Source organism: Poecile atricapillus, chromosome 27 (assembly GCF_030490865.1).
Source record: "Poecile atricapillus isolate bPoeAtr1 chromosome 27, bPoeAtr1.hap1, whole genome shotgun sequence".
NCBI lineage: Eukaryota > Metazoa > Chordata > Aves > Passeriformes > Paridae > Poecile > Poecile atricapillus.
In genome coordinates, this window is record NC_081275.1 from 1,129,421 (window position 1) to 1,156,873 (window position 27,453).

General features: G+C 35.6%; 2 protein-coding genes and 1 long non-coding RNA gene across 4 annotated transcripts; 2 read left to right on the forward strand and 1 right to left on the reverse strand.

The window, feature by feature from the left end:
* The first annotated feature begins 1,539 nt into the window (after positions 1-1,539).
* HOXB9 (homeobox B9) lies at positions 1,540-11,046 on the forward strand. Its single transcript, XM_058858163.1, has 2 exons — positions 1,540-2,227; positions 10,762-11,046. Exons 1-2 carry the CDS (start codon positions 1,744-1,746, stop codon positions 10,995-10,997), a joined length of 720 nt encoding a protein of 239 aa, XP_058714146.1. The 5' UTR covers positions 1,540-1,743; the 3' UTR covers positions 10,998-11,046.
* Positions 10,837-25,811, reverse strand: LOC131589051 (uncharacterized). Its single transcript, XR_009279687.1, has 3 exons — positions 25,689-25,811; positions 17,019-17,116; positions 10,837-10,936 (listed from the first exon to the last, which is right to left on the reverse strand). It is a non-coding gene; the product is annotated as an uncharacterized LOC131589051 (long non-coding RNA).
* HOXB8 (homeobox B8) lies at positions 24,340-26,017 on the forward strand. Of its 2 annotated transcripts, none has more exons than XM_058858160.1 (2): positions 24,340-24,841; positions 25,603-26,017. In XM_058858160.1, the coding sequence occupies exons 1-2, from the start codon at positions 24,421-24,423 to the stop codon at positions 25,908-25,910; spliced, it is 729 nt and encodes a 242-aa protein (XP_058714143.1). In that variant the 5' UTR covers positions 24,340-24,420; the 3' UTR covers positions 25,911-26,017. The 2 variants fall into 2 exon arrangements, with proteins under 2 accessions (XP_058714143.1, XP_058714145.1); XM_058858162.1 differs by having other exon boundaries at positions 24,342-24,841; positions 25,606-26,004.
* Positions 26,018-27,453: the final 1,436 nt, after the last annotated feature.

Here is a 27,453-nt window from a genome sequence, read left to right on the forward strand (position 1 = left end):
AGCTCCGGCAGAATTTGGAATTTTTAATTGGAATTTTATAAATGGGTTTCGTAGGAATACACAGAATTTCACGGCTCGAGGCTTCGGCCGCTGGGATTTTATTTTAATTTTAATTTTTTTTTCATTTTAAATTGAATATTTTCCTGGTTCTTTGGGCGGGTTGAGCATCCCTCCTCCCCAGCCTGGGTTAATTATTTATATCGCCCTCCCTGGCTTTTTTTTTTTACCCAAAAACGCGGATTTTTGAGTGTTTTTCTGGTGAAATCGGTTGTTTATTCCCTGTGGGATTTTTTTTTTCCCCCTGGAAATTGTTTTTAACCCAATTCCCCCTTGACCGCCGTTAAAAGCAGCGCTTCAACATCTTCCTTTAACAGCGAAAAAATTTAAAAAAATATAAAAAAAAAATATAAAAATCCCACCCCCATCCCTCCTTTGAGACCCGCGATGTTCCAGCAGCAAATCCTACAGGGGGGGAAAAAATGATGAAAAAAATCAAAATATTCGCTTTAACTCGTTTATTTTATATATTTTATATATTTTATATATTTTATATATTTTATACATTTTATTCTTATTTTTTTTTAATTTTTTATTATTTCCCCGTCCTCTCCCGACGTTTTTCCACCGAACACAAACCAATCCATCCTGGATATGGAATGCGAGGGCGGATGACAGCGCAGCGCAGCCCCCTCGGCCGCGATTGATTTATTCCGAGCCTGACGCTTTATCAGGCTCACGAAAAAAAGTTTGACCAATCATTTCAGCGCCAGCTCCCAACCCGGCAGCGCAACTGTACTTTGTGGGCTGGAAAGTTGGGAAAAGGGGGTAGAGTACAAATCTAGAGCTGTCCTCTCTCTCTTTAGATATATATTTTATATATATATATATTTATTTTGATTTTTTTCCCCGTTTTTTTATTTTTTTTGGGGGGGGTGTTTAATTTTTATTATTGTTTTTCTTTTTAATTCTTATTTTTTCCAATTTTTTTCCAATTTTTTTCAATTCTTTTTCCAATTTTTTCAATTATTTTTCCAATTTTTTCAATTATTTTTCCAATTATTTTCCCAATTATTTTTCCAATTATTTTTCCAATTATTTCTCCAATTATTTCTCCAATTATTTCTCCAATCATTTTCCCAATTATTTTCCCAATTATTTTCCCAATTATTTTCCCAATTATTTTCCCAATCATTTTCCCAATTATTTTCCCCAATCATTTCCCCAATTATTTTCCCAAATATTTTTCCAATTATTTCTCCAATTATTTTTTTCCAATTATTTTTTAATTATTTTTTTCCCAAATATATTTTTCCCAATTATTTCCCATCTTCGTCCAATTTATTTTTTCCAATCTTTTCCCAATATTTTTTTCCAATTTCCCCCAACCTTTCCCCAATTTTTCCCCAATTTTCCCCCAATTTTTTCCCTAATTTTCCCCCATTTTCCCCCGAATTTTCCTCAATTTTTTCCTATTTTTCCCCCAATTTTTCCCCATTTTCCCCCCAATTTTTTCCCCATTCTTCCCCTTTTTATCCCATTTTATCCCAATTTTTTCCCAATTTTTTCCCAATTTTTTCCCAATTTTTTCCCAATTTTTTCCCAATTTTCCCCCAATTTTTCCCCAATTTTTCCCCAATTTTTTCCCAATTTTTTAACCCCCCAATTTTACCATTATCCCCCCCCTTCCCCAATTCCATTTTTAATTTTTCCTCCACCGAACCGCTCTTTATATAATGCCTAAAAATGTCCATTTCCGGCACCCTCAGCAATTATTACGTCGACTCCATCATAAGTCATGAGAGCGAAGATTCTCCCTCACCCAAATTCCCGCCTGGCCAATTCTCCTCTAGACAAAGCGAACATTTAGAATTCCCTTCCTGTAGTTTCCAACCCAAAACCGCGGTTTTTGGCTCTTCCTGGACTCCTTTGAACCATCATCATCCTCCTCATCATCCTCCTCCTCCTCCTCCGGTGTTCCAGCCGTTCCTCCCGCAGCAGAACCCGCCGGGCGAGGGGCGATTCCTGCGGGCTTGGATCGAGCCTCGCCCCGAGAGCATCCCCGGATCCATCAAAGCCGAACCGCTGCTCCCCAGAACTTCTGGAGAAAGCCCAAAAAATCAGGAATTCAACTTAAATCCAGCGGGAAGCCGCGGAGGGAGCGCTCCCCAGCACTTCGAGGATAATAAAGTTGGTGAAGGAAGCGAGGACAAAGAGAGGAGAGATCAAAGTAAGTTATAAAAGTGGAAGGAAGTTTAAAACGGGGCGGTGAAAGGATGGAGGAGGGGTAATAAAATTAAACGGGGGGAAAAAAAAGGGAGGGGTTGAAAGTTGAAAATGGGGGGGGGAAAGGGGAGAAAAGGGGGGAAAAGGAAAATAAAAGGGGAAAATAAAAGGGGGAAAAAGGAAAATAAAAGGGGAAAATAAAGGGGGAAAAAGGGGAAAGTAAAAGGGGGGAAAAAGGGGAAAATAAAAGGGGGAAATAAAAGGGGGGAAAAAGGGGGAAAAAAAGGGGAAAATAAAAGGGGAAAAAGGGGAAATAAAAGGGGGAAAAAAAGGGGGAAAAAGGGGGAAAAAGGGGGAAATAAAAGGGGAAAAAAGGGGAAATAAAAGGGGGAAAAAGGGGAAAAAAGGGGAAAATAAAGGGAAAGTAAAAGGGGGAAAAAGGGGAATAAAAGGGGAAAAAAGGGGGGAAAATAAAAAGGGGAAATAAAAGGGGGAAAAAAAGGGTAAAATAAAGGGGGAAAATAAAAGGGGGAAAAAAGGGGGGAAAAGGGGAAAATAAAAGGGGGAAAAAAGGGGAAAAAAAGGGAAAATAAAAGGGGAAAAAAGGGGAAAATAAAAGGGGGGGAAAAGGAGGAAAATAAAAGGGGAAAAAAAGGGGAAAAAAAGGGGAAAATAAAAGGGGGAAATAAAAGGAGGAAAATAAAAGGGGAAAATAAAAGGGGAAAATAAAAGGAAGTTTTTGGGCTGGATGGGGGAGAGGGGAGGGGATGGGGGTGGGAAATGAAAATAAAAATGAAAATCGGGCTCGGAGCGAGGGGAGGACAAAAGGAGGAGAGAGAGGAGAGGGAAGGAGGAGAGCGGGGAGGAACCGCGGGAAAGGTGCGGGGAAAATGGGGGAAAAAGGGGAAAAATGGGGGAAAAACGGGAAAAAAAGGGGGGGAAAAGAGGGGGGGGGAAGGGGAAAAAGAGGGGGGAAAAAGGGAAATTTTTCCATAATGAAGAAGGGGTGAAAGAGGGAGAAAAAGGGGAAAAAGAGGAGGGGAAAGTGGAATTTTTTCTCTAATGAAAAAGGGGTAAAAGAGGGGAGAAAAGGGAGAGAAGAGGGGGAAAAGGGGGAAAAAGAGGAGGGGAAAGTGGAATTTTTTCTCTGATGAAAATGGGGTAAAAGAGGGGAGAAAAGGGAGAGAAGAGGGGGAAAAGAGAGGGGAAAAAGGGAATTTTGTAGCTGATGAAAAAGGGGTAAAAGAGGGGAAAAAGGAAGAGAAGAGGGGGAAAAGAAGGGGAAAAGAAGGGGGAAAAGTGGGAGGGGAAAAGGGGGAAGAAAGGAAAAAAGAGGTGCAAAGTGACAAGAAGAGGGGGGAAAGGGAAAAAGAGGGGAAAAGGGGAAAAAAGAGGGGAAAAAAGGGGAAAAAGAGGGGGAAAAGGGGAAAAAAGGGGAATAAAAGGGAAAAAGAGGGGAAAAAAGGGGAAAAAGAGGGGAAAAAGGGGGAAAAAGACGAGAAAAAAGGGGGAAAAAGGGGAAAAGGAGGGGAAAAAAGGGGGAAAAAGTGGAATAAAAGGGGAAAAAGAGGGGAAAATAGGGGAAAAAGTGGAATAAAAGGGAAAAAAGGGGAAAAAGAGAAAAAGAGGGGGAAAAGGGGGGGAAAAGAGGGGAATAAAGGGGAAAAAAGAGGAATAAAGGGGAAAAAAGGGGAAAAAAGGGGAATAAATGGGAAAAAAGGGGAAAAAGAAGGGAATAAATGGGAAAAGGAGGGGAAAAAAGGGGGAAAAAGGGGAAAAAGAAGGGAATAAATGGGAAAAAAAGGGGAATAAATGGGAAAAAGGGGGAAAAGAAGGGAATAAATGGGAAAAAAAGGGGAATAAATAGGAAATAAAGGGGAAAAAGAAGGGAATAAATGGGAAAAAAAAGGGAAAAAAGGGGAAAAAAGGGGAAAAAAGGGGAAAAGTGTCCGCGGGGATGAGCGGAGGCTCCGCGCTCCTCCCGCGGCTCCTCCCGGGGTTTATTTGTGCCGGGGATTGTTTGTTTATTAAAGCGCTCGGAATATTTCAAAGTCACGCTCCTTCCTCGGCATCGGGAAAAAAAAACCAAGAGAAGGAGGGAGGAGGATGATTGGGAGTTAATTAGGTTTTATATCGGATTTATATCAACTTTTATATCGCTTTTTAGATGGGTTTTATATCAGTTTTTATATCAGGTTTTATATCGGGTTTTATATCAGGTTTTATTCGTAATTTAGTCAGTTTGGGGAGATAGTTAAACTCCAGCGGGGTTTTTTTTTAAGGCTGGGAATATCTATATTTATATTTAAAAATGATCATGATAATTGGCCTGGAATGGATTTAATGCTATCAGTAATGTTATTAATAATATTATTGTTATTATTAATAATGATAGCGGAGTTGGAGGGAGGGAGAAGCGCTCCCGGCTCTTCCCGGTTTCCAGCTTCACCTTCATCCTCCCGGGAAAAAAAAAAGATTTTTTTCCCCAAAAAATCCCAACTTTTCCAACATTTCAACTTTTCCAAGCCGGGGGAGTTTGGAGATTTCTCTGTGGATTTTTCCTGCCTTTAATGAACTTTTTTTCCCCAAAAAAAACTCAGAATATTTGGCACTCCTGGCGGTTTCCTCCCCTCCTCTCCCAGGTTGTTTTGCGGTTTTATTTTTAATTTATTTCCTTTTTTTTTCCCCCTCTATTTAACTCTCCCGCGCTCAAAAAGAAAATTCCTTTTCATTGTGCTGGGCAGAAATCCAGAACAAACTCAAAGCGGGCGGGGAAAAACAAAACTTTTGTGCTCGGTGCTCCCTAAAATCGAACTTGGGGAAATTTTTAGTGAAGGGGAAAAAAAAAAAATATCGCGATTAAAGTCGCGATTTGTGGTTTCCGTGTTGTTTATTTTTTGTTTTAAAACAATAATTTAATTTAATTTAGAGCTTTGAGGTCCTGCCGGGGCAGCTTCGCAGCGAGTCCTGCCTCGATTTCCCCGATTCTTTCCTCATTTTATTACTTTTATTTTTATTTTCTCCCCAATGAATCCCTGCCTGGAAGCTCTTAAATCATTTTGCCGGAAAAAAAAAATTAAATAAAAAGAGGTGCCGGGACCTCTCTCCGTTCCCTTTCCTGCTCGGGGATTTCGTGATAAAAATCCGTGTCTAAAATACATTTTTACGACCCAAAACGTGGCCAAAAAACCCCCTCGGCCCCGCATTGCCATTAAAGGATTAACAATATCAATTATTAACAGCTTTCCTCCTCTTTAATATTTAATTTTGCATATTAGATCGAGGCAATTACGCTAAAGGAAATAGCCCTGAAAAAAAAAAAATTAAAAAATAAATGAATTTATAAGGGGCAGATTAAGCGGGTTATAAGGGGTTTTTTGGGAATAAAGCGGGTTAAGGGTTTTTTTTGGGAATTTTTGGGGTTTTTGGGGTTTGTTTTTATTTTGTTTGTGGGTTTTTGGGTATTTTTGGGTTTTATTTGTGATTTTTGGTTGTTTTTTGGGGTTGTTTGTGGTTATTTGGGTATTTTTGGGGTTTTACTTGTGATTTTTGGTTGTTTTTTTGAGTTTTAATTATTATCAAAATAATTATTTGATATCTAATTTTTTTTTCTCTTCGGAATATTGGATATATTTCATTTTTTTCTCAATTATTTTGATTTTTTGGCGGGGAGGAAGCGTGGCGATTTGTGTGTGTGTGTATTTCTAATGCTCCGTTTAATGGCTGGGGAGGTTTATGGCTCGCTAATTCCAGGGGAGGAAAGGAAATAAATCGGGAATTGCTGCTGTGTCCATAACCCTCATCTTCCTCCCGCCTCCCCTTCCCCAGCTCTGCACGTGATTAACCAAATTCTCATTATTTACCCCAAACCCACTTCGCTTTCGGGTGCGATTTTCAGCACTTTGGCCTCTGCCAGAATTTCCTGGATCCCTCCCCCTTTTTGGGAAAAATCCCCAAATTCCTTTTTTTTCCAGCATTTCCTCGCAGCTTCTCCCACCCGTGAGCTGGACGGGATTTTATTTTATTTTATTTTATTTTATTTTATTTTATTTTATTTTATTTTATTTTATTTTATTTTATTTTATTTTATTTTATTTTATTTTATTTTATTTTATTTTATTTTATTTTATTTTATTTTATTTTATTTTATTTTATTTTATTTTATTTTATTTCATTTCATTTCATTTCATTTCATTTCATTTCATTTCATTTCATTTTATTCCTTTTTATTCATTTTTATTCATTTTTATTCATTTTTATTTTATTTTATTCCTTTTTATTCCTTTTTATTCCTTTTTATTCCTTTTTATTCCTTTTTATTCCTTTTTATTCCTTTTTATTCCCTTTTATTTTTATTTTATTTTTTTATTTCATTTTTATCGTATTTATTGTATTTTATCATGTTATTTTATGTTATTTATTTTTAGTTTTAGTTTATTTTTATTTCTTTTTAGTTTTAGTTTAGTTTAGTTCATTGTATTTTATTGTATTTTATTGTATTGCATTTTTATTTTATTTTATTTTATTTTATTTTATTTTATTTTATTTTATTTTATTTTATTTTATTTTATTTTATTTTATTTTATTTTATTTTATTTTATTTTATTTTATTTTATTTTATTTTATTTCATTTTATTTCATTTCATTTTATTTTATTTTATTTTATTTTATTTTATTTTATTTTATTTTATTTTACATTTCCATCTCTGGCTCAGGGTGACGCTCTCCAGACCCCGGCAGCTCCCAGAGGATTTTTGGGGTTTTTTTGGCCACATTTCACACAAAAAATGGGGAAAAAAATCAAGAAATAGTCAAGATTTATTCAGGAAAAGTTTCTGCAGAGCTCCCCTCTGTGCGGGACGGGTCTGGAGGAACAAACTCGGGGAAAAAATGGGGAAAAATGGGAAAAATGGGGAAAAATGGGGAAAAATGGGGAAAAATGGGAAAAATGGGATTTTGGGGGGTTGGTTTATGGGTGCGGGGTGTGGGTGCTCAGCTGGGAGGGATGGGGAGGGGCTGGGACCCCAAAAACCTCGGGAATGAGCCCAAAATAACCAGAAATGAGCCCAAAATAACCAGAAATGAGCCCAAAATAACCAGAAATGAGCCCAAAATAGCCAGAAATTGACCCAAAATAACCAGAAATGGACCCAAAATAATCAGAAATGGACCCAAAATAACCAGAAATGAGCCCAAAATAACCAGAAATGGACCCAAAATAACCAAAAATAGATCCAAAATAACCAGAAATGAGCCCAAAATAACCAGAAATGAGCCCAAAATAACCAGAAATGAGCCCAAAATGAGCAGAAATGGACCCAAAATAACCAGAAATGAACCCAAAATAACCAGAAATGGACCCAAAATAACCAGAAATGAGCCCAAAATGAGCAGAAATGGACCCAAAATAACCAGAAATGAACCCAAAATAACCAGAAATGGACCCAAAATAACCAGAAATGAGCCCAAAATGAGCAGAAATGGACCCAAAATAACCAGAAATGAACCCAAAATAACCAGAAATGGACCCAAAATAACCAGAAATGAATCCAAAATGATCATAAATGGACCCAAAATAACCAGAAATGGACCCAAAATAACCAGAAATGGACCCAAAATAACCAGAAATGGACCTAAAATAACCAGAAATGGACCCAAAATAACCAGAAATGGACCCAAAATAACCAGAAATGGAACCAAAATAACCAGAAATTGACCCAAAATAATCAGAAATTGACCCAAAATGAGCAGAAATGGACACAAAATAATCAGAAATGGACCCAAAATAACCAGAAATGGACCCAAAATAACCAGAAATGGACCCAAAATAACCAGAAATGGATCCAAAATAACCAGAAATGAGCCCAAAATAACCAGAAATGAAACCAAAATAACCAGAAATTGACCCAAAATAACCAGAAATGGACCCAAAATGACCAGAAATGAGCCCAAAATAATCAGAAATTGACTCAAAATGAGCAGAAATGGACCCAAAATGACCAGAAATGGACCCAAAATAATCAGAAATGGATCCAAAATAACCAGAAATTGACCCAAAATAATCAGAAATTGACTCAAAATGAGCAGAAATGGACCCAAAATGATCAGAAATGGAACCAAAATAATCAGAAATGGACCCAAAATGACCAAAAAAATCAGAAATGAGCCCAAAATAACCAGAAATTGACCCAAAATGACCAGAAATGGACCCAAAATAACCAGAAATGGATCCAAAATAATCAGAAATTGATCCAAAATGACCAAAAATGAGCCCGAACCAACCATAAATGAACCCAAAACCTTCAGAATTTCACCCAAAACCTTGAGAAATTCACCCAAAACTCTCAGAATTTCACCCAAAAATCAGAATTTTACCCAAACCTCTCCGAATTTCACCCAAAACTTTGGGTCCAGGGGTCGCCCATCCCCCCCCCGATCCCATTCCAGAGGTTTTGGGTTTTTTTGGGAATTTTTGGGGTTTTTGGGGTTTGTTTTTATTTTGTTTTGTGGGTTTTGGGTATTTTTGGGTTTTATTTGTGATTTTGGGGTTTTCTTTGGGGTTATTTGTGGTTTTTTGGGTATTTTTGGTGCTTTATTTGTGATTTTTGGGGTTTTTTGGGGTTGTTTGTGGTTTTTTGGGTATTTTTGGGATTTTGTTTGTGATTTTTGGTTGTTTTTTGGGGGTTTTTTGGGTATTTTTGGGGCTTTATTTGTGATTTTTAGTTGTTTTTTTGGGATTGTTCGTGGTTTTTTGAGTATTTTTGGGGTTTTATTTGTTGGTTTTCCCCTCAAACCCGGATTATTACAGCACAATTTAATTACACAATATAGATAATTAAAAGATTTCCATATAATTATACAATAATTAACACAGAAACCCCCTGTGACATTAAACTTATATAGCATTATATATATAAAGTTATATATATATAACATTATACACATAACTTTATATATTTATATTTGTATACTTCTATTTATATACTTATATCTATTTATATATATATTTATATATAAATATTTATATTCTTATTTGTACACTTATATTTATATACTTATTTATTTATATTTATACACATGTATCTATATATTTATATTTATATACTTACATCTCTAGATTTCCATTTCTATATTTCTATTTCTACACTTCTATTTTATATATACACACATATGTATTTCTATATGTTTATATATGTATTTTATATATTGTATTTATTTATTTCTTTATTAACTATTCATATATATGTGTAAATATATATAAGTAAATAGATATATAAGTAAATTTATAAGTAAATATATATAGAGTAAATATATATATTAGTAAATATATTTATAAGTAATAAGTATATAGAAGTAAATATATATATTAGTAGATATATACACACACACATATTAAAATTAATATATATACATATGTAAGTAAATATATATATGTAAGTAAATATATATATAAGTAAATATATACATACATACACGTGTAAGTAAAAATATATATATATGTCAGTAAATATATTAGTAAATATATATATACACACGTGTAAGTAAAAATATATACATGTAAGTAAATATATAAGTAAATATATATATATATAAAAGTAAATATATATACACACATGTGTAAAATATATATATGTAAGTAAATATATATATATGTAAGTGAATATATATATATGTAAGTGAATATATATATATAAGTGAATATATATATGTAAGTGAATATATATAAGTGAATATATATATGTAAGTAAATATATATATGTAAATATATATGTAAATATATATGTATACACGTGTAAGTAAAAATATATATATGTAAGTAAATATATATATGTATATAATATAAATATTATCTATTATATATAAATATTATATCTATATTATATATAAATATATACATATACATGTAAGTAAATATATATATCTATATGTATATATATGTGTCTGTGTATATATATGTATGTATGTATATATATATGTATATATGTATGTATGTGTATATATATATGCATGTATATAATATAATACATATATATATATAATATGTATATAATATATATAATTATATATATAATTATATATTATATATAATATGTATATAATATATATGTATATAATATAATATATATGATATGTATATAATATATATATGTATATAATATAATACATATATATAATTATTATAAATAATTATAATAATTCTTTAAATTAATAAAAATAAAAATAAAAATAAAAATAAAAATAAAAATAAAAATAAAAATAAAAATAAAAATAAAAATAAAAATAAAAATAAAAATAAAAATAAAAATAAAAATAAAAATATAAATATAAATATAAATATAAATATAAATATAAATATAAATATAATAATAATAATAATAATAATAATAATAATAATAATAATAATAATAATAATAATAATAATAATAATAATAATAATAATAAATTAAATTATATATATATATATATAATTTCTCCATCCAAAACCCCAAAAAAACCCCCAAAATCTCAATTTTTCCCCTTTTTCCCTCATTTTCTCAGCCCCTCCCGCGGGCAGCTGGCTCCAGGCTCGCTCCTGTCGCAAGAAGCGCTGCCCGTACAGCAAATTCCAGACGCTGGAGCTGGAGAAGGAATTCCTGTTCAACATGTACCTGAGCCGGGAGCGGCGGCACGAGGTGGCGCGGCTGCTCAACCTCAGCGAGAGGCAGGTCAAGATCTGGTTCCAGAACCGCCGGATGAAGATGAAGAAGATGAACAAGGAGCAGGGCAAGGAGTGAAAAAAATCCGGCATTAAAACTCGGTTTTATCCCCCACCTCTGACGGCAAAAATCGCGGTTTTTAGCCCCAATCTGAGCTCAAAAATCGCATTTTTTATCCCCTCTTTGAGTTCAAAACTGGGATTTTTTATCCCCTCTTTGAGTTCAAAAATGGCATTTTTTACCCCCTCTTTGAGTTCAAAAATCTTGGTTTTTAGCCCCTCAGCTCAAAAAATCTCATTTTTTATCCCCTCTCTGAGCTCAAAAATCGCATTTTTATCCCCTCTCTGAGCTCAAAAATCGCATTTTTTATCCCCTCTTTGAGTTCAAAAATCGCATTTTTTACCCCCTCTTTGAGTTCAAAAATCTTGTTTTTTAGCCCCTCTCTGAGCTCAAAAATCTTGGTTTTTACCCCCTCTCTCAGCTCAAAAATTTCATTTTTATCCCCACTCTCAGCTCCAAAATCTCATTTTTATCCCCACTCTCAGATCAAAAATCTCATTTTTATCCCTTCTCTGACCTCAAAATCTCATTTTTTACCCCCACTCTGAGCTCAAAAATCTCATTTTTTACCCTCAAAACCAGCTGTGAACAGATTTTTTCCTTTTGAAATCTTGATTTTTCAGGGTTATTTTTGGTGGCGTTACATGAAAAAAAAAAAAGGGAAAAAAGGGAAAAAACCAGGTTGGATTTATTTAGGAAAAGTTCCAGATTCCCCCTCTGTGCAGGGAATAAAAACTTTTCTTGCTTCCTTTTTTGACTTTTTTCTCTCCTCCTCCCAAATTTTATATTTTATTTTTTTTTCGGTGTGAGCCCAGGATCCCCCAGATCAACTTTTTCCCTCTTTATAAATTGTATTTTCATTTTCATTTCATTTTTATTTCAATTTTTATTTCAATTTTTACTTCAATTTTTATTTGAATTTTTCAAGTTTTATTTGAATTTTTCATTTAATCTTTATTTCCATTTTTATTTCATTTTTATCCTAATTTTTATTCGATTTTTATTTTCATTTTCATTTTCATTTTCATTTTCATTTTCATTTTCATTCTCATTTTCATTTTCATTTTCATTTTCATTTTCATTTCCATTTCCATTTCCATTTTTATTTCCATTTTTATTTCCATTCTCTTTATTTTCACTTTTATTCCCACCATCATTTTCATTTTTAATCTCATTTTTATTTCCATTTTTATTTCCATTTTCTTTATTTTCACTTTTATTCCCACCATCATTTTCATTTTTAATCTCATTTTTATTTCCATTTCATTCCCATTTTTTCCCCAGCATAAAAAACCAACCAACACCCACCACAAACTTTTTTTTTCCTCAAAAAAATCATTATTTTTCATTTTTTCCCCCCAAAAATCCCCGCCAGACGCTCCCCGAGACGATTTTAATTAAACTCCAGCAAGACAGACACATTAATTAAAACTCGCCTTTAATTACACCCAATAAATCATTAACGATTCAGCCCCAAATTCTCCTTTTTTGGGGTTTTTTCCCCTTTTTTATTTCAATTTTTTAACTCGGTTTTTAATCCAGAATTTGGATTTTATTTGGTGGAAATTTGAGGGAATTTTTTTGGGGCAAAAGCGCCCGGTTTTGGGAGTTTTGTGGTGGGGGAGGAGAGAAAAAAGAGAAAAAAGAGAAAAAAGGAAAAAAAGAGAAAAAAGAGAAAAAAAAGAGGAAAAAGGGGAAAAAAAGAGAAAAAAAGAGAAAAAAAAAGAGAAAAAAAAAGGAGAAAAAAGAGAAAAAAAAGGAGAAAAAAGAGAAAATAAAGGAGAAAAAATAGAAAAAAACGAGGAAAAAAAGTGAAAAAAAAGAGAAAATAAGAGAAAAAAGAAAAAAGAGAAAATAAAGAGAAAAAAGAGAAAAAAAAGTGGAAAAAAAGTGGAAAAAAAGGAGAAAAAAGAGAAAAAAAAAGAGAAAAAAGAGAAAAAAGAAGGGAAAGTGTAAATTATTTAGGAGAGGGGGAAAAAATAAAATAACAACAAAAAAAAAGAGGTGGAAGAACCCCCCCCCTCAAACTTATTCGTAACTTTTTAGACAAGAGGAAAAATGGGATTTTTCTAGTTTGGAAAAATAATAATAATAATAAAAAATAAGAAAAAAAAAAAAGAGAAAAAAACCCAGAAAAAATTAGAAAAATTCAAATATCCCAAACTACCTTAGTGGAGAGATCAGGGAGGGTTTTTAGCTGTAGATATTTATAATTTATTGTGAATTTTCAATTTTTCCTGGAGCTGCTGCAGAGATAAAAACTCCAACCTCAACCCGGCTATTTTTAATTATTATTTTTTTTTAATTATTAATATTATTATTATTATTAATTATTTTTTTAAATTTTTTTTTAATTTTTATTTTTAAATACTTGAATCTCGCCGGGTTTGGGTTTCTTGGGATGGAAATTCCAGCCGGGAATTTTTGGGATTTTATCTCTGCCAGGTCCGGCTCTGGGTTTTTTTTTTTGGGAAGGGGAGGGAGGGGGAGGGAAAATTGGAATTTTTGGGTGTTTTTTGTGTTTTGTGACCCCCCGTGTTTGGTGCTCGTGTTTCTGTCGGTGCTGGAGCTCGTTTTTCTCTCTCTGATGTGGCTTTTTTGGGGAGTTTTGTGTTATTTTTTAAATTTTTTTAATATTTTTTTTGTTGTTGTTATGAAGAGTTTTGAGGTCTGGAAAAAAAAAAAAACCCAGCTCAAAAAAAAAAGTGGGAAATGGAAATAAATCTGAATTTTTAACTTTTACAGAATTTTTAATTTGAGGTTTTGGAGGGGAAGGCGGCTCAAATAAGGGAGAGGGGATGGGAAAAAATTCAGAAAAATCCCCAAAAAACCCAAAAACCCAAAAAAAACCCCCCCAAAATCCCAAAAAACCCTCCCCAAACAAAACCCCAAAACCCCCCCAAAAATCTCCAAAAAATCCCCCCAAAAAGCCCAGAAAATCCCCCAAAAAAGCCCAAAAAATCCCCAAAAAATCCTCCCCAAAAAAGCTCAAAAAATCTCCCCCCCAAAAAAACCCCAAAACCCCAAACAAAACCCCCCCCAAAATCTCCAAAAAATCCCCAAAAAAGCCCAAAAAAATCCTCCCCAAAAAACCCCAAAAAAGATCAAAAAATCTCCCCCAAAAAACCCCAAAAAACCCCAAAGAAAACCCCAAAACCCCCCCAAAAATCTCCAAAAAATCCCCAAAAAAGCCCAAAAAAATCCTCCCCAAAAAACCCAAAAAATCTCAAAAAATCTCCCCCATAAACCTCAAAAAAACCCCAAAGAAAACCCAAAAAAACCCCAAACAAAACCCCAAAACCCCCCCAAAAATCTCCAAAAAATCCCCATAAAAAAGCCCAAAAAATCCCCCAAAAAAGCCCAAAAATCCCCAAAAAAATCCTCCCCAAAAAACCCCAAAAAAACCCAAAGAAAACCCAAACCCCCCCAAAAATCCCCAAAAATTCCCCTCAAAAAACCCCAAAAACCCTCAAAAAATCTCCCCAAGAAACCCCAAAAATCTCCCCAAAAAATCTCCCCCAAACCCCCCAAAAAACCCAAAAAACCCAAAAACTTCCCAAAAAATCCCCCCCGAAAAACCCCAAAAATTCCCAAAAAACTTCAATAAATCCCAAAAAAAACGTAAAAAAAATCCCAGAAAATCCCCCCCAAAAACCCCAAAATTCCCCCAAAAATATCCCCAAAAAACCCCTCAAAAAAACCCCAAAATCCCCCCCAAAAAACTCAAAAAAACTCCAAAAATCCCCCCAAAAAAACCCTAAAAACCGAAAAAAAACCCCAAAAAATCCCAAAAAAAACCCCAAAAAACCAAAATAATTCCCCCAAAAAACCCAAAAAAATCCCCCAAAAATCCCAGAAAAACCCTCAAAAAAACCCAAATATTCCCCCCAAAAAAAACCCCAAAAACCCCAAAATCCCCCCAAAAAACCCCTAAAAAACCCAAAAAATCCCCAAAAAATCACCCAAAATACCCCAAAAATGTCATTTTTTTTTCGCTTATCTGAAGGATCCGGCCCCGCTCTGTTTCCAGTCCCGGCTGAATTTTATCAGCTCTGGCAGCCGCGATTTTAACATTTTTTGTAGATTTTGGGAACCATTCCCGCATTTTTTTTCCTCTTTTTGGGTTTTTTTTTCCTTCCTCTTCCCCCTCCCCATCCCGAGATAAAACCCCAGAGCTGCTCTGAAATTTCCGCCTTTCCAAAACCTCTTAAAAAGGGTTAAAAAATATTAAAAAAATCCGATTTTTCTCTTCCTCCCTCGAGGATAAATCGGAGCTGAAGGGTTTGGAGCGAATTCCCCTGAAAATTTGAATTTTTTTGGGTTTAAATTTAAATTTTTTATATTTTTTTTTTCATTTTTTAATCCCAAACTTTACTGATTTCAAACTTTCCATCCCAAATCGGCTCCCAAATTTAATCACCAAACTTCGCCTTTAAAAACCGAATTTTTTTAAAAAAAATCCGATTTTTGAGGCGTTTTTCGGCCTCAAAATGCTGATTTATTTATTAAAAAATAAATCAAATTATTAAATAAAATTATTAAATAAAATTATTAAATAAAATTATTAAATAAATTATTAAATAAAATTAAACGGATGAAGAAGGATTTTGGAGCTGGGAGGAATTTTTTTTTTTCCAGGTCTGATTCTCCTGGAGAATTTGCGAATTCTTCAATTTCTCCAAAAGGATTTACCAAAAAAAAAAAAAATTCCTCAATATTTTTATTTCCAGGAGTTTTTGTTTTTTTCCAGAAGTTTCTCGATGTTTTCGGCCACCGGGATTTAAAAACGAGTTGGAATTTTTTTGTTTTTCTCACTTAGATTTGTGGTAAAGAGCGGATATTTTTAAGAGGTTCTTTGAAATAAATAGAAATGTTAGCTGATTTTAATAGGAAATGCGCTTACTTTAAAAAAATATAAAAAAAAACTTAAAAAAGGGAGAAAAAATATTAAAAAAATAATAAAAAAAAAAGAAGAAAATGTTGAAAAATTCTGTTTTCTGTAGCATCAACCCGGGTGTATTTTCCAGAGATGTTTTAATGCTCCAGAATAAAAACGGATTTTAGAACAAATCGGTTTATTGTGTTCTGATTCCTCCCAAATTCCAGAAATTCCCATTCCCGTTCTCCTTTCCTGGGTTTTTTTGGGTTCGGGTTAAAAAAAACTCCAAAAATTCAGGTTAGAAATGGAGAAAATTGCACTGAAATGCCCCAAAATTGGGGATTTTTAATGAGGAATATTCTCGTTAATTCGGAAATCGCGGCTGGAGGATCTCGGGATGCAATTCCCGATTATTCCCTGATTTTTATTTTTTATTTTTTGGAGGTTTTATCTTTTTATTCTCTTTTCTTCCAAGGAAAAAGTTGGACGGGGAAAGGGGAAAAACAAAAAAAACTCAAAATAACCCCAAAAAAAACCTCAAAAAACCCCCAAAAAACCCCAAAAAACCCCCCAAAAAACCCAAAAAAACCGCCCAAAAAAAACCCCAAAAAACCCGAAAAAAACCTCAAAAAAACCCCCAAAAACCCCCCAAAACAACCCAAAACCCCCCAAAAAACCGCAAAAAAACCCAAAAAACCCCCAAAAAACCGCCCCAAAACCCCCCCAAAAAACCCCAAAAAAACCCCCAAAAACCGCAAAAAAACCCCAAATTTCCCCCCAAAAAACCGCCCCAAAACCCCCCCCAAAAAACCCGAAAAAACCCCGAAAAAAACCCCAAAAAACCCCAAAAAAACCCCAAAAAAACCCCAAAAAACTGCAAAAAAAAACCCCCAAAAAATCGCCCCAAAACCCCCCCAAAAACCCAAAAAAAAACCCAAAAAACACCCAAAAAATCCCCAAAAAACCCCCCAAAACCCCCCCAAAAAAACAAAAAAAAAAAACCCCAAAAAAACTCCAAAAAACCGCAAAAAAAACCCCAAAAAACCCGCAAAAAAGCCCGAAAAAAAAACCTCCAAAAAAACCAAAAAACCCCCCAAAAAACCCCAAAAAACCCCCAAAAAACCCCCAAAAAACCCCAAAAGAAATGGGGGAAACCTCACCCCGCTGTCCCAGCTCGTCCCTCTCACGATTCCATCTTTTTCCAAGCGAAATTCCCGGGATTCCCTCTGGAAATTCCATTTATTGCTCATGAAGCAGCCTGGAAAAGCGATTTTATATTTGAAATAAATGAAAATAATTAAGCAGAAATAAATAAAAACCCCCAAAAAAAGCGGCGAGTCCCGCTCAGCCCCGCAGGAAACGAGAAAAAGACCCCAAAAAATCTCTTTTTTTTCACTCATTTTGAACATAATGGGCAGCTCTAAAGGGCAATATTTCACTTCTTAAAAGGGAATTAAATAAAAGGAAAATAAAGAAAAAAATTCCTTTCTTTGAAGAAAACAACAACAAAAAAATTCCTTTCTGAAAAGAAAACAAAAGACTTTTTTTTGGGTTGTTTTTTTGGGAGTTTAGAGAGGGAAAAGAAAGAGAAAAAGAGAAAAAAGGAAGGAAATTGTGATAAAAAAAAGGGAAATTCAGTGCAGAGCGCTGCAATAAAAGAATATGACCGCTATAAAAGTTTATTGCGTAGAAATTTGGGAAGGTTGAGGAACTGAGAGGTTGGAAAGGAAACGGGGCAAGAAAAGTTTCAGGAATTCCGGAATTATTCCAAGGATTTGGGAATGTGGGGAAACCCAGCTCGGGTTTGTGCCTCGCTCGAGGAGTGCCCCGCATTCTTTTAATTGGATTTTTTTAATTATTATTTTTTTATTTTTATTCTCATTTTGTATCTTTTTTTAAAATTTTTTATTTCTTATTTGTTTTTATTTTTTATTTATTTTTAATTTTTATTTATTTTTTATTTTTATTTTTTTATTTTTGTTCTTATTCTTATTCTTATTCTGATTTTTATTCTTCTTTTTATTCTTATTTTCTTCTTCTTCTTCTTCTTCTTCTTCTTCTTCTTTTTATTTTTATTCTTATTCTTATTCTTATTCTTATTCTTATTCTTATTCTTATTCTTATTCTTATTCTTATTCTTATTCTTATTTTTATTCTTATTCTTATTCTTATCCTTATTCTCATTTTCTTCTTCTTTTCTTCTTCTTCTTCTTCTTTTTTTATTCTTATTCTTATTTTTATTCTTATTTTTATTCTTATTTTTATTCTTATTCTTATTCTTATTTTTATTCTTATTCTTATTCTTATTTTTATTCTTATTTTTATTCTTATTCTTATTCTTATTTTTATTCTTATTTTTATTCTTCTTCTTCTTCTTCTTCTTCTTCTTCTTTTTATTTTTATTCTTATTTTTATTCTTATTCTTATTCTTATTCTTATTCTTATTCTTATTCTTATTCTTATTCTTATTCTTATTCTTATTTTTATTCTTATTTTTATTTTTATTCTTATTTTCTTCTTCTTCTTCTTCTTCCTATTATTATTTTTTTATTCTTATTCTTATTCTTATTCTTATTCTTATTCTTATTCTTATTCTTATTCTTATTTATTTTTTTATTCTTATTCTTATTCTCCTTATTATTATTATTCCTATTCTTATTTTCAATTTTCATTTTCATTTTCATTTTATACCCATTTTCATTCCCATTCCCATTTTCATTCCCATTTTTTTTCCCTATAGAAGGGGACACCATAAAATAAAATAAAATAAAATAAAATAAAATAAAATAAAATAAAATAAAATAAAATAAAATAAAATAAAATAAAATAAAATAAAATAAAATAAAATAAAATAAAATCAATTTCAAAGAAAAATAAGAAGTTGGGAGGGGAAAGAGAAAAGTTGAGGAGGGATTTTCCCTGATTTATTCTTCTCTTGTGAAAATCCAGCGCTCGGGATCATTCCCTTTGTTTTTGGGGTTTTTTTTGGGTCTTTTAAAATTATTTTCCCTTTTTTGGGGTTTTTTTTTCACTTTTTTCCAGCTTTTTCTCCCCTTTTTTTTAATTTTTTTTCCCTTTATTTCCTTCTTTTTTTTTCCTTTTTCCCTTCATTTTTTCTCATTTTTTCCCCTATTTTTTCTCATTTTTTCCCCTATTTTTCCCCCCTTCTCTTAAAAATTTTTAACCCTTTCCCCCCTTTCATTTCCCTTTTTCCCCCTTTTCCCTCTTTAAATTTTTTCCTTATTTTCCCCCTTATTTTTTTCATTTTTCCCCTTTTTCCCCTTTTTTCCCCTTTTTTTAAAAACAACTTTTCCCCCTTTTCTTCCCCTTTTTTTTTTTAACTTTTCCCCTTTTCCCCCCAATTTTGAGACGTCTGGGGAAGCTTTTTATGAGTTTCTTACTCTTTTTTCCCCCTTTTCTTAAAATTTTTAACCCTTTCCCCCCCTTTCATTTCCCTTTTTTCCCCTTTTCCCTCTTTTAATTTTTTCCTTATTTTCCCCCTTATTTTTTTCATTATTTCCCCCTTTTTTCCCCTTTTTTCCCCTTTTTTAAAACAACTTTTCCCCCTTTTCTTCCCTTTTTTTTTAAACTTTCCCCCCCTTTTCTTCCCTTTTTTTTTTAAACTTTTCCCCCTTTTCTTCCCTTTTTTTTTAAACTTTTCCCCCTTTTCTTCCCTTTTTTTTTTTTAAACTTTCCCCCCTTTTCTTCCTTTTTTTTTTTTTAACTTTTCCCCCTTTTCTTCCCCTTTTTTTTTTAAACTTTTCCCCTTTTCCCCCCAATTTTTTTTCCCTTTTAAAACAATTCCAGACACAAAAAAAAAAACCCAAAAAAATCAAAACAACGCCCGCACTCAACTCGTGGCGAGACGTCTGGGGAAGCTTTTTATGACTTTCCAACCCCCCTGGGCTGGAGAGGAGCAGAATGAGCGATTGTTCACACTCGGAATTTAAAACAAAAACGCTTTTCAATAAAAAGAACCCAATTCTCTTCTTTTATCCCTTTTTTTTTTATTGCCGCACTTGGAGAAAACTCCAAAAAAAAGAAAATAAAAAATTAAAAAATCCTCTTTTTCCTCCTCTTTTTTCTTATTTATTTTTATTTTTAAATAATTTTTATTTTTAGCTGTTTCTCCCATCGGGAGAGGAGGGGGATTTGTTGTTTTTTGATGTTTTTATGGTTTATTTTTATATTTTTTTAAGGTTTCTTTTCTGTTCTTTCTGCAGTTCCCAGCGCGGCCGCGAGGTGGAGCCGTCGCTCCACGTTAGAGCCGCGCTCACCTCGATTTCCCCCAGTAAAATATTGGGTTAATTTTCCCCTTTTTAACCATTTTAAAGCTTTTTTTTCTTCTTTTTCCCATCCAGGATAAATTATCTGAAGCTGGAAATAAAAAAAAGAAGGAAAAAAAAATTAAAAAGCGACAATTTCTGCTGAATGTTCCTTAAAAAGGGGTTTTAAAAATTAATTTAAAATTTTTAAAAGCGCCCGGTTTTGTTTTCTACTGCTCTGGATGAGGGGAAAAAGCTGAAATTACCCCAAACCTCGCAGATTTAATTTTTCAGGGCGGGAAAAAGAGAGAGGAGCGAAGATTTCGGGGAGAAAAGGACGCTCGGAACCGGGATAATTTTATTTTTCCCCCCCTCTGCCGATGATCTGCGCTCTCCCAGCTCGATATTTTATGTTTTAGAATCCCAGGCAGGGCAGGAAAAAGCAAAAACAAAACAAGAAAAAAACCCCGAACCCAACCGTGCAGGGGAAAAAAAGCATTTTTTAGAAAATTAGGGAAAAAAAAATTAGAAATTAGAAAAAATTAGGAATTTTTAGGGTTTTTTTTAGAAGTTAAACCCATTTCTGGTTCCATTTCTGGTTCGGTTTCTGCTGCGGCCGCTTCTGATTCCTTCGCTTCAATTCTTGGCTTGAGCAGCTTTAGAAATCTTCTTTTAAAAACGCCAGAAACGAGGAAATGAACCCAAAATGCTCCTAAATCACCGCGGTTTGGGGTGCGCAGAAAAGAGCCCAAAAATGGCAACTTTGAACTCCTCGGTTCGCTTCGATTCCTCGGAATTACGAGGCAAAAATAATAATATTAATAATAATAATAATAATAAATAAAAATCATTCCCATGTTGTGATTCTTCCCCTAAAAACGGCGGCGATAATTTCAAAATAATTTCAAAATAATTTCAAAATAATTTCAAAATAATTTCAAAATAATTTCAAAATAATTTCAAAATAATTTCAAAATAATTCAAAAGTTTTCACCCAAATCGGCACAAAAGGGTTCGGTTTTTGGGGGTTTTTTTGGGTTTTTTGGGGTTTTTTGGGGTTTTTTTCCCTCAAGTTCCATCAGAAACCGCTCCAGCTGCTGCGAAAAAAATTAAAAAATTAATAAAAATCCAGATTTTGGGTGAGGTTGGAACATTTGGGAGCCGCAGGAGGCGGCGCGGGGTGGAAATTTTGTTTTTAAGAGGTGAAGTTTCAGCATCTCCAGCGGCAGGAGATGAAATACGAGCGGCAGCAGAAATAAATGAGGGAGATGAAGAAAAATCTCGCCCCTGTGCATTGGGAGAGAGGCAGAAACACAAAACTTGGGCTTTACCTGGGAAGTTATTTCAGCTTTCATTTCCTTTATTTTTAATTTTTTTTTTTAATATATTTTTAATTTTTTTCCCCCCCTTTTTTATGAATTTCTAATAAATCTTCCCTCCTCTGGGTGTTTATAAATTACCCCGGACACCGCTCGGGTTTTCCTTGGAATATTTTCCTTTCATCGGGAAGCCCGAGCGAGGCGATGATTTAAGGATCAGATTTAAGGATTTCTGAGGAATCGCTGAATTTCCAACCCTAAAAACCCTCCCGCACTTGAGAAAAAATCTTCAATTCCAGCAGCAACTTGGCAGCAACTGGAATTCCTGATTTTTCCCCACATTTTCCCAAACTTCCCGTCTCTAAAACTTCTAAAAAATCACTTTACTCCATCCCATCTTCATTTTAATTTTTTTTTCTCACTTTCCCCCCTTTTTATTTTGGATATTCCCCACTCCGAGCTGCAAAATTCTATTTAATTCCCCATTTTCGGGTTTGTTTTTTTTTTTAATATTGCGAGATGAAACCCGAATCTGTTAAAAACAATAAAAGTGGGGAAGAGAAAGGGAAAAAAAAAAAAAAAAAGGAAAATGTTAACTCGTCTTTTAGAGGGGCGAAAAAAAAAACCTTAATTATAGCGCTGCAAGTGCTCCAGCAGCAATAATTACTGGAAAAAAAAACCTCTTAGACTCGGCTGAAATTACCCCTCCGCAAAATAAAGGGAGAGTATTTACTTCAATTATTTCTCTAAGGATGGGTTTAAAGTTTTATTCCGTTGCTATCTTTGTTTTCTTTCCTCCCTTTCCCTTTTTTTTTCGCCTCCCTCCAGCTCCTGCCCGTCCCCACTGGTGGATTTTGGGGGTTTTTAATTCAAAAAAAGCAGGAAAATCGGGATATTTCAGCTTTTCCCCTCTTTTTTCCCTGCGGTGGAGGTTGGATTTTATCCCTGGGCTGGAGGGGGGAAGGAGCAGAACCCCCCGAAATTCGGATTTCTCCAACCCCGCTGGGATGGGAAAAAAGCAGAAACCCAAGAGGGGGGAAAAATAATAATAATAATAATTAAAAATTAAAAAATTGAGACGGAAAAGAGAGGATTGGAGACTGGAAAAGGCTGGAAAAGGCTGGAAAAGGCTGGAAAAGGCGGCGGGAATTGCGAGGGGAGTGCTGGGGCTCAGGATTTGGGCTGGGAGGGTTCGCAGTCGTTATTTGCCGGGTAATATTTGCTGAGTGCGAGAAATGAAATTTCCAAATTTACCCCCTGAGTGTTCGGGAGGTGGAAAATTGCAGCGCTGGCATCCGAGGGGCAACTTTGGCTCGGCTGGTACCAAACGCCAATAAAAGGGAAAAAGGGAAAGGTTTGATCTCCTCTCTCGCTCCCCCGGGGTTTTTGGGGTTTTTTTGGGGGGAAAAAATTAAATTAAATTAAATTTTTTAATAAAAAAAATAAGTGGAAGTTTTTTTGGGGGGAGAGAGGGGAGGTTTTTCCTGCTCTGGAGGTGATCAGAGCCTCGATATTTTGAGTTTCCGATGATCCCCGAGCAAGTCCTGGGTGCGGGAGGAGGAGGAGGAGGAGGAGGAGGAGGAGGAGGAGGGAGGAGGAGGAGGAGGCAGCCAGGGCGAGCCGCGCAAAACTCGATGTTCTAGATGAAAAACTCTAATGATTTTAATTCAATATTGACACCTCCGCATCTCGCCGCGGCCGCGGAAGGCTCCAATGGAAAACTCGGCTTTTATAGCGCTGGAGGAGCGGAATCGTAAAATCCTTTAACGGCTTTTATGTCGTGCGGTATAAACAACAACAACATCCCCGGCTTGATGGCGTTTTATAGTTTGTTAAACAGTTTACAGCCTTTTTTGGGGCTATTACAAACGCAATTCCCTTCATGCGATAGTTAAACCTTTATCAATAATAAGGAAATTGATCATTAAAATGTTAAATATGACTACCTCGTTTGTTTTAAAATATGTTTAGGGTAAGAAGCTGTATGATTTGATAACTTGTATTAAAATACCAATTACATTTATAGGACCTTTTAAAACTGGTAGCAATTAAATCGTGTTCTTTTACAGTTTTCCAAAGCGACCCTGACATTTAAAAAGGCTAAAACTGCCTCGTTAAAATTTCGAAATTAACGACAAGCCAGCGCTCCTCTTTAATTTTCCAACACTCCCCAAAAATCAATCTTTTGGGTGGTCTAGGTGGGTGATTTGTTGTGAGGCGAGCGATATCTCATTAATGTAGGTAGTTAAACATATTTAATCCGTATATTCACCCCACCTCCTTCTCCCTTCCCCTCTCCCTCCCTCTCCCTCTCTCGCTCCCCCTCGCTCGCTTTTCCTTCTTTATTCTCTCGCACTCTTCCTTTCACAATCATGCGGTGCCGGGTCCGTGTGGAGTAAGGAGAAGCCAATAGGATGAGGTTTTGGTAATAGATGCAAATGATCATGAAAAGACACTGCAAAATATGAAACAACTCATTTGCGCCGAAGTAAATCACTGAAAACTGTTTATGAACTGGCATCTCTTCTTGGAAATGTAAAGCGAGAACTCTTTAAGTGGCGATTTTTTTTTTTTTTTTTTTTTTTTTTTTTGGTAAGGGGTGGGGGGGGAGGAAAGAATTCAATATCATGCGGGCTTAGAGTTTTGATTATATCCTCCTTTTATATTCCTGGAAATCACAAAGTGTCGTTGCTTAGCATCTTAGCGCTTTCTTTTTTTTTTTCTTTTTTTTTTTTTTTTTTTTTTTTTTGGCTAATAGATTCCCGTGGTTTGGTTTGTTGTTGTTGGGGCTGATTATTATTTTTTTTTCCATTTTTTAAAATATATTTTTTAAATATTTTTTTTCTAATATAATTTTTGAAATATATTATTTTTTAATATTTTTTTTTGTTCCCGGGGAAGACAAAAAAAAAGGAAGGAAAAAACAACAACAACAAAAAAAAACACCCTCAAACAACAAACCTCTTATTGAAATTAAAATGAGCTCCTATTTTGTCAACTCACTCTTCTCCAAATACAAAACCGGCGACTCCCTGCGCCCCAATTATTATGACTGTGGCTTCGCTCAGGATCTGGGGGGCAGACCCACCGTGGTGTACGGACCCAGCGCGGGGGGCACCTTCCAGCACCCTCCCCAAATCCAGGAATTCTACCACGGAGCCTCATCGCTCTCCAGCTCCCCGTACCAGCAGAACCCGTGCGCCGTGGCTTGTCACGGGGACCCGGGCAACTTCTACGGCTACGAGCCCCTGCAGCGGCAGAGCCTGTTCGGGGCTCAGGAGCCCGAGCTGGTGCAATTCACCGACTGCAAACTCGCCTCCAGCGGCCTCGGAGAGGAGGCGGAGAGCTCCGAGCAGAGCCCTTCTCCCACCCAGCTCTTCCCCTGGATGCGACCGCAAGGTGAGGAGAAAACGGGAAGGACGCCCCAGAAAGTCGCCCCCCACCTCTCCACCCCTCTAAAGTCCGGCCACCCCCTTTGGTTTTTTATCATTTCTTTTTTTTCACCCTCTTTTCTGCCCCTCTCTCTCTCTGTGTCTTTGCTCGCTTTCTTTCTTTCTCTGCCTTTTTTTTTTTGACTGTATTTTACTGCTTTATGGGGGTAAACTTTTGCACTTGTAAATTGCTTTATAGTTTAATTACCCTGAAGGAGACCTTTTCTTCTGGGGGCTGAGCGAGCCGGGCTTTCTGTGGAAGGAAGCGTCCTTAAAGTTTATGGCACTTTTATAGCCTTAAAAAGCCTCTTCATTTTTGTTTGGGGCTGGATTCGGGATCCCGGCCGTGCTGCCGCCTCTCTCCGGGCTTTTCACTCTTTGAAATTTTGGGGGTTTTGTGTTTTTTTTGGGGGGGGGGTCCCGTCCAGCCGGGCTGGGGGTGACAATCAGTGCAAAGCGCAGCTCGGGGTGGGCTGAGAGTGAACCAACCCCCCTCCTTTTCCTCTCCCCTTTTCCCTTTTCCCTTCCCCTTTTCCTCCAGAACCCCGCTGGAATATCCCGGCTTCCCGCAGAAAGGAAAACCTTTTTTATTCTATATATTTTGGGATCTTTTTTGGGGGGGTTTTTCCTGGTTGTTGGTGCCTCTCCCCGAGCCTGGTTTATGTTTCTCTCAACCTCCTTCTCCTCTCCCCCTCCTCTCTCCCACCCCCAACCTTTGCCATCCCCCAGCAGCCGCCGGACGCAGGAGGGGGAGGCAAACCTACAGCCGCTACCAGACGCTGGAACTGGAGAAGGAATTTCTATTTAATCCCTACCTGACCCGCAAACGGAGGATCGAGGTCTCGCACGCCCTGGGATTGACAGAGAGGCAGGTCAAAATCTGGTTCCAGAACAGGAGGATGAAATGGAAAAAGGAGAACAACAAAGACAAGTTTCCCAGCAGCAAATGCGAGCAGGAGGAACTGGAAAAACAGAAAATGGAAAGAGCCCAGGAGGTGGATGAGGAAGGGGAAGCACAGAAGGCGGACAAGAAATAAAAGGGATTTTGAGGACTGAAAAGGCAAGCGCTGCTGGGCTGGAAGAGCCCCCGAGCCCCCCACGTTAATGGTGTGAGGGAGGGCTTGGGGTGGGGGGCGGCGAGGGGTGTGGGGTGGTGATGGTGGTGGGGGGGACACAAAAACAAACGTGAAAAAAAAAACCACAAAAGCGTAGAAAAGAGAAAAAAAAACACAAAAAAAACCCCAACAACAAGAAGAAAAAAACCTCCTTTTATTGCTGTAAAACAATATAGCTGTGAGCACCACTTTCCTGATTATCCCTGGCTACAATGAGCAAGAGGCGGGAGGGATCGGGAGCTCTCCGCTGCCTTTTTTGCCAGTTATTAACTAGTGGTAGTGTAACGCAATAGCTTATGTAAAACATGACTGTGAAATTCTCTCTTTTCTCTTTCTCTCTGTCTCTCTCTCTCTCTTTTTCCGGGGGCGTGGGGAGGTGGGGGGTGGGTTGGTTTTAACGTAGCTTTCAGCGCTATAGGAGTTACGTGATATTACATTTGTGCACTTTTTTTTTTTTTTTTTATTTGAATTATTCTTTTTTTTTAAAAAAAAAAAAATCGGAATTTTTTAGTTGGTTATTTCCCCAAGCCTTTTTATTATTGTTATTATTATTATTATTTTTTTTATTTTGGTTGTGGTTTATCTGTAAGTACCGGAGGTAGCTATTGAGACAAACATCCCAACAACATGAAACTGCCTATTTATGCTGTAGTTATCTCTTCCTCTTCACTTTCCCCTCCTCTTCTTTACCTTGGTTAGGTTTTCTTATTTTTTCTTTTTTTTTTTTTTTTCCCCAAAATGTCTCTTCAAAAAAAAAAAATTAAAAAAAAAAGGAAAAAAAAAGAAAAAAAATCCAAGAAAAAAAAATAAAAAGCAGCTTTTTTCTCTCCTTTAGTTAGCATGCGCACAGTGAAGCAAGTTGTAAAGTGATCTTTAGGTTAACTGTGAAAAAGAATGTATACTGTATACGTGAATTACTTTATTGGGGCAACTAATGCTATATTTTGTTGTTCTTTCACCACTTTGTTCTATTGTCTAAACCTGGAAGCGGCGGAAGAAAAAAAAAAAAAAAAAAAAAAAAAGTTCCAATAAAAGTTTACAAGCCACAATTCCGTGACATCATTCTTTTCGCCCTGCTCCTCTTCCTCCAGCAAGAAAATAAAAAAACTCCATTTTCTCTGGGGGACACAAAAAGGTAAAAAAAAATTAAAAATAAACTCGGAGGAGCGGCCGGGGGAGGCGCGGGGAGGGGAAGGGGCCGGGGCGATGCCTCCCGCTCCTCTCCGTGTTCCTGCCGGCTCCTCAAGGTAACATTTCTTGCATTTCCAATCTGGTTTTTGTCGCTTTTTCCCCTTTTTTTCCCGGCTCCCGGCCGGGCTGTGGGTGAGGAGCTGCTGCTTCCCCTGCCGGGGATGTTCATAACCTTGGGCAAGGAGAAAAGCAGCGCAAACCCCGCACCATTGTCTGCTTTTCCTGCCTCGCTGAGTTGTGATTTTTTAAATTATTTTATTCATTCCTTTCTCTC

Coding starts and splice junctions, on each gene's coding strand:
- HOXB9 (XM_058858163.1), top strand. CDS start 1,744: ATGTCCATTTCCGGCACCCTCAGCAATTATTACGTCGACTCCATCATA. Junction 2,228..10,761: donor CAAAGAGAGGAGAGATCAAA/GTAAGTTATAAA, acceptor TCATTTTCTCAG/CCCCTCCCGCGGGCAGCTGG.
- HOXB8 (XM_058858160.1), top strand. CDS start 24,421: ATGAGCTCCTATTTTGTCAACTCACTCTTCTCCAAATACAAAACCGGC. Junction 24,842..25,602: donor CCCCTGGATGCGACCGCAAG/GTGAGGAGAAAA, acceptor GCCATCCCCCAG/CAGCCGCCGGACGCAGGAGG.